This window comes from Trichechus manatus, unplaced genomic scaffold (genome assembly GCF_000243295.1).
Source record: "Trichechus manatus latirostris isolate Lorelei unplaced genomic scaffold, TriManLat1.0 scaffold00063, whole genome shotgun sequence".
In the NCBI taxonomy this organism is placed as follows: Eukaryota; Metazoa; Chordata; class Mammalia; order Sirenia; family Trichechidae; genus Trichechus; species Trichechus manatus.
The window spans coordinates 12170595-12175663 of record NW_004443999.1 but is presented as its reverse complement, the minus strand read 5'-3'; the positions used below and the strand labels follow the sequence as shown (position 1 = coordinate 12175663).

Sequence of the window (5069 nt, the reverse complement as noted above, 5' to 3'; positions counted from 1 at the left end):
GCCTTTGAGTTATGGTGTTGGCGAAGAATGTTGGATATACCATGGACTGCCAAAAGAATGAACAAATCTGTCTTGGAAGAAGTATAGCCATAATGCTTTTTAGAAGCTAGGATGGCAAGACTTCATTTCACATACTTTGGACATGTTATCAGGGGACCAGTCCCTAGAGAAGGATATCGTGCTTGATAAAGAGGACGGTCAGCGAAGGAGAGGAAGACCCTCAGTGGCTGCAACAATGGGCTCAAGCATAACAATGATCATGAGGATGGTGCAGGACCAAGCAGTGTTTTGTTCTGTTGTACATAAGGTCACTGTGAGTCATAAACAACTTGACAGCACCTAACAACAATAACCTATCCTTCCAATTGCAATTTATCTTAACTTGTGGAGAAATTCTGAAATTCAGGAAAAAACTAAATTACCTAATTCTTCTTATAGAAAAGAAGTTTTAAGATATTTTAAGAATCACATGCATATTATGGACAGTTTTAGTCTGGATAAGTATATGTTCCCTATTTTTTTTTTTTCATGATTTTATTTATTTGTGTATTACTGTATTTTAGATGTATTTTACAGAGCAAATTAGTTTCTCATTAAATAATTAATACACATATTGTTTTGTGACATTGGTTGCCAACCCTACAACACGTCAACACTCTCCCCTTCTCGACCTTGGGTTCCCCGTTACTAGTCTTCCTGTCTCCTCCTGCCTTCTTGTCCTTGCCCCTGGGCTAGTGAGCCCATTTAATCTTATTTTCTTTTATGTGCCTGTCTAATCTTTGGCTGAAGGGTGACCCTCAGGAGTGACTTCAGTACTGAGTTAAAAGGGAGTCCGGGGGCCATACTCTTGGGGTTTCTCCAGTCTCTGTCAGACCAGTAAGTCTGGTCTTTTTTTGTGAGTTAGAATTTTGTTCTACATTTTTCTCCAGCTCTGTCCAGGACCCTCTACTGTAATCCCTGTCAGAGCAGTCAGTGGTGGTAGCCGGGCACCATCTTGTTGTGCTGGACTCAGTCTGGTGGAGGCCGTGGTACTTGCGGTCCATCAGTCCTTCGGACTCATCTTTTCCTCCTGTCTTTGGTTTTCTTCATTCTCTTTTGCTCCGGATGGGTTGACACCAATAAATATATCTCAGATGGCCACTCATGAGCTTTTAAGACCCCAGAAGCTACTCACAAAAGTAAGATGTAGGACATTTTCTTTATAAACTATGTTATGCCAATTGAGCTAGATGGTCCCCAACTATGTTCTCTATTCTATCATTTTGTGAAGTAACAGCACGGATGAAGAGAGTCCCCAATATTGATAAGAATAGTTAACATTTATTAAGCTCTAATTATATGCCAGATACTGTTTTAAGGGCTTTACAAATATTAATTCATTTAACACTAACAAAATTCTTTGCAATGAGTACTTATTATTATTATTATCATCTTCATTTTGTAGATAAGGAAACTAAGTCATGGAGAAGTTAGAACTTATCTAAGTAATTTATAAAGATACCAAGTGGTAGCAATGGAAACTGAACCCAGGCAGTCTGGCTCTAGGGTATGACTCGATAACAAGAAATGCTCTAAACCAATTTATTGCTCAAATAAAAGTTCTAAAAATATGCATACATTAAATAGTATACTTGGCTATGACTTAATTTCCTATACGATGGGTACAAAAGATAGGTATTTTTATACTTATCTTGTGTAAGTGGCAATTTAAGAACATTTATGTAAATTATACGGACAGTCTCCTCTCTCTTATAAGGCTATAGGCAGTTAATGTATAGAGATGTTATTCCAGATATGATATGCGAGGGAATAGCAAAGTAGGTAGTATAAGTCAATAAAATAAATATTTTTGTAATTACACAGTAATTGCTTTTTAAATACTACTCATGAATCCAATTATATTTTACAACTTGAAAGATACCCTATATTGTTTTGGTTTATTACTATATACCTCAGTAAACAGAAAAGTATAGTCACAGAGATTTACATAAGATGAAAATTAAAAGAGAATTTGAGAAATGGAAATGATAATAGAATAACATTCAGGAACCAATAAGGCTAGAAAGCATTCTTAAATATGTAAAAGCTAAATTATTAAACTTCTGCCCCATCACACAGTACACAACTAGACACTGTTCAATGCCATAAAATATACTTCAACATAAAATGGTAGGTAAAGTACTTTTTTTTTTTCTTTAACATTCCCTCTCCCTCTTCCAAAGAAAATCATTATAATCTGAACCAACAGAGGCATTTGTTTACATACCTCAAACATTCTAGCAGCAGTACACCTCACAAGTGCTGAAGTATGGACAACACCGTACCACAAAACCGTTAACAGTAATTCATGATAGGCAGGGTTTGCACTGAAAGGAAAAAAAACCGATGTTAAAAATCAGAGCTACAATATCTTAGTGGTGTACTGAAAAATACTATGATATTTAGAATGATTATTAATCATAAAAATATTGATAAACATATGGAATTGCTCTGTGTGGTTTAATAGGTCAAATATAAGATTTTTTAAAAAAAGCAAGTCACTGTAAAACCATAAATATATTCAGCATATTAAGAAATTACACTTTTAGTTTCTCTAAGCATTTACAATTGTGATAGAAATTTCAACTGTAACAGCATAAAAGTTAAAACTACAAAAAAAAGAAAGAAAAATAAAATTCTTCTATGGTAAAAAGGGAAAGAGCACTGGACTAAGAGTCAGATGGGTAAGTTACAACCATTATGGGCCTTAGTTTCTGCATCTATACAAAGCAATACACATCCTAGTTATGTCATACGGTTATTGTTAAGATCAAATAAAATCAGCTCGAATCATCTACAAGGACGGGTCTGTTGGCTGTGAAGCCTATTCAAAAGTCAGATGGCATTATTAGTAAATGCATGGGTCTGCTTTCAGTAAAGATGGAAATAAAAACTACTTCAGCAGCCAGATGATGTGATTATGAGCAGGAGTAAGCAAATTAAAGAAGAAAAAGGAGTCCAATGAGCTGGGTTTCACCTTGGGCTCCTTTTTCAGTCTGGGAAACTATATTTTCTTCAAATTTATACTTGATTTTATTTCTCCAAATAAGTCAAAGAAAATATGTCTGTGCCCTTTCCCCCACTTTTTAATTATAATGTATCGATTCCAGAATATCAACAATATACAAATAAGCAAAATCAAAAACCATCTTAAGTCTCAAAACCTAGAGATTTGGCATATATGTCAATCCTTCTAGACTTAAAATATGTACTCTATAATTCCAATTTATAAACTTTATATATCTTTAAAAAAAACTGTAAGTGGTTATTTTTACCCCAGTTCCACAAAAGAAGCCTTCAGGCTATCAAGAGGAGCATGAGATAATGAAAGCAGAGTCATGACATCTTCTAAGAATCCAACTAACAGTTTTCGATCTTCTTCCTACAAAAAAAAAGACTTATAATGAACTTCCAAGCAACGAAGAAGAACTAAAAACCATAATTATCAACAATTAGAAAATATTACTGATTAAGGGGAAAGTATCCTAGTTTGGAAGCTATTTTAATTAAAGGTATTTATAAGCATATCTATGATCAGAATTGTAAGATGACAAAGCGTATTTTGATTCTTTGATTTAGAACTGCATTATCCAAAATGATAGCCATAGCCACATGTAGTTATTTGTATTTAAATTTAAATAAAATTATGTTTTAAAAAATTCCAGTTACTTAGTCGCACTAGCTATAATTCAAGTGCTTAATAGCCACATGTGGATAGTGGCTACCTTATTGGACAGCTCAGATATAAAATATTTCCACCGTCGAATAAAGTTTTATTGGAGAGTTCTGATTTAGCACATTAAAAGGTATATTCTCTTATCAAAATTTACTTACCCAATTTTTTTTTCCCATGAGTTTTGGCTCTAAGTACCTAAATACAAACTAATAAAATAGTCATCCCTAATAGTAGAAACTTGATGTCCAAGAAATTATCTTTGCAATATCCTAGTGCAGAGAAACTCTGCATGCTCCGGTGTTCTTAAAACAAATTGTTGTACCCCTCGATTTCTGAATTCTTCATCTTAATCTTTATTTTCCAAACTTTCTTCAATGAACCATTATTACTTTCATAATCATAATTTTTACTTTGTTTTTATTACACAGCATTCCATTAAGCAATATACTAGAAAAAAGCAAGCCTGCTGAGTTAGTCGAGTTAAAAAATAATTTTTGTATGTTAAATTAACCTGAGCCTATTAAGGGAAGGCACCTGACATTCCATCATGAAATAAATATATAATAAATGAAAGTCAAGTTTTTTCTCACTAGGGATAAAAGATTGACAAAAGTAGTTATCAGCATGAATAAAGAATGGATATAGCAATTCTAAAACATGAGTCTACTTAGTGAGAAGGCTTAAACACTGATGAATTAGCTTCGTAGCTAAGTCGAATAGAGATTTCATCCATTTTTAGCTGCCTACTATGTAGACGACATTCAAGAGCAAGTTTCAGAGTCTCTTCTGACATTCATTTTGGTCTTTTCTTTCTTTCCTGTCTTTTTAATGACCTCTTGCGTTCTTCATGTATGATGTCCTTGATGTCATTCCACAACTCATCTGGTCTTCAGTCTTTAGTGATCAATGTGTCAAATCTATTCTTGAGATGGTCTCTAAATTCAGGTGGGATATAGTCAAGGTCGTACTTTGGTTCTCATGGATCTCTTCTAATTTTCTCCTGCTTCACCTTCAACTGGCATATGAGCAACTGATGGTCTGTTCCGCGGTCAGTCACTAGCCTAGTTCTGACTGATGATATTGAGCTTCTCCATCGACTGTTTCCACAGATGTAATCGATTTGATTCCTGTGTACTCCATCTGGTGAGGTCCACGTGTACAGTTGCCATTTATGTTGGTAAAAAAAGGTATCTGCACTGAGGAAGTCATTGGTCTTGCAAACTTTCTATCATGCGATCTCCGGCATCGTTTCTATCACCAAGGTCATATTTTCCAACTACCCATCCTTATTCTTTGTTTCCAACTTTTGCATTCCAATCACTGGTAATTATCAATGCAACCTGATTGCATGTTT

General features: G+C 34.4%; 1 protein-coding gene across 1 annotated transcript in view; it reads right to left on the bottom strand.

Moving 5' to 3' along the window:
- Positions 1-5069, bottom strand: part of RELCH (RAB11 binding and LisH domain, coiled-coil and HEAT repeat containing) — a 145286-nt gene that overhangs the window by 27325 nt on the left and 112892 nt on the right. Inside the window, exons 21-22 of the mRNA XM_023733945.1 lie at positions 3315-3421; positions 2267-2366 (exon numbers count right to left, since the gene is read on the bottom strand). Coding sequence (XP_023589713.1) covers positions 2267-2366; positions 3315-3421 — 207 coding nt within the window. The remainder of the gene's footprint in view (positions 1-2266; positions 2367-3314; positions 3422-5069) is intronic.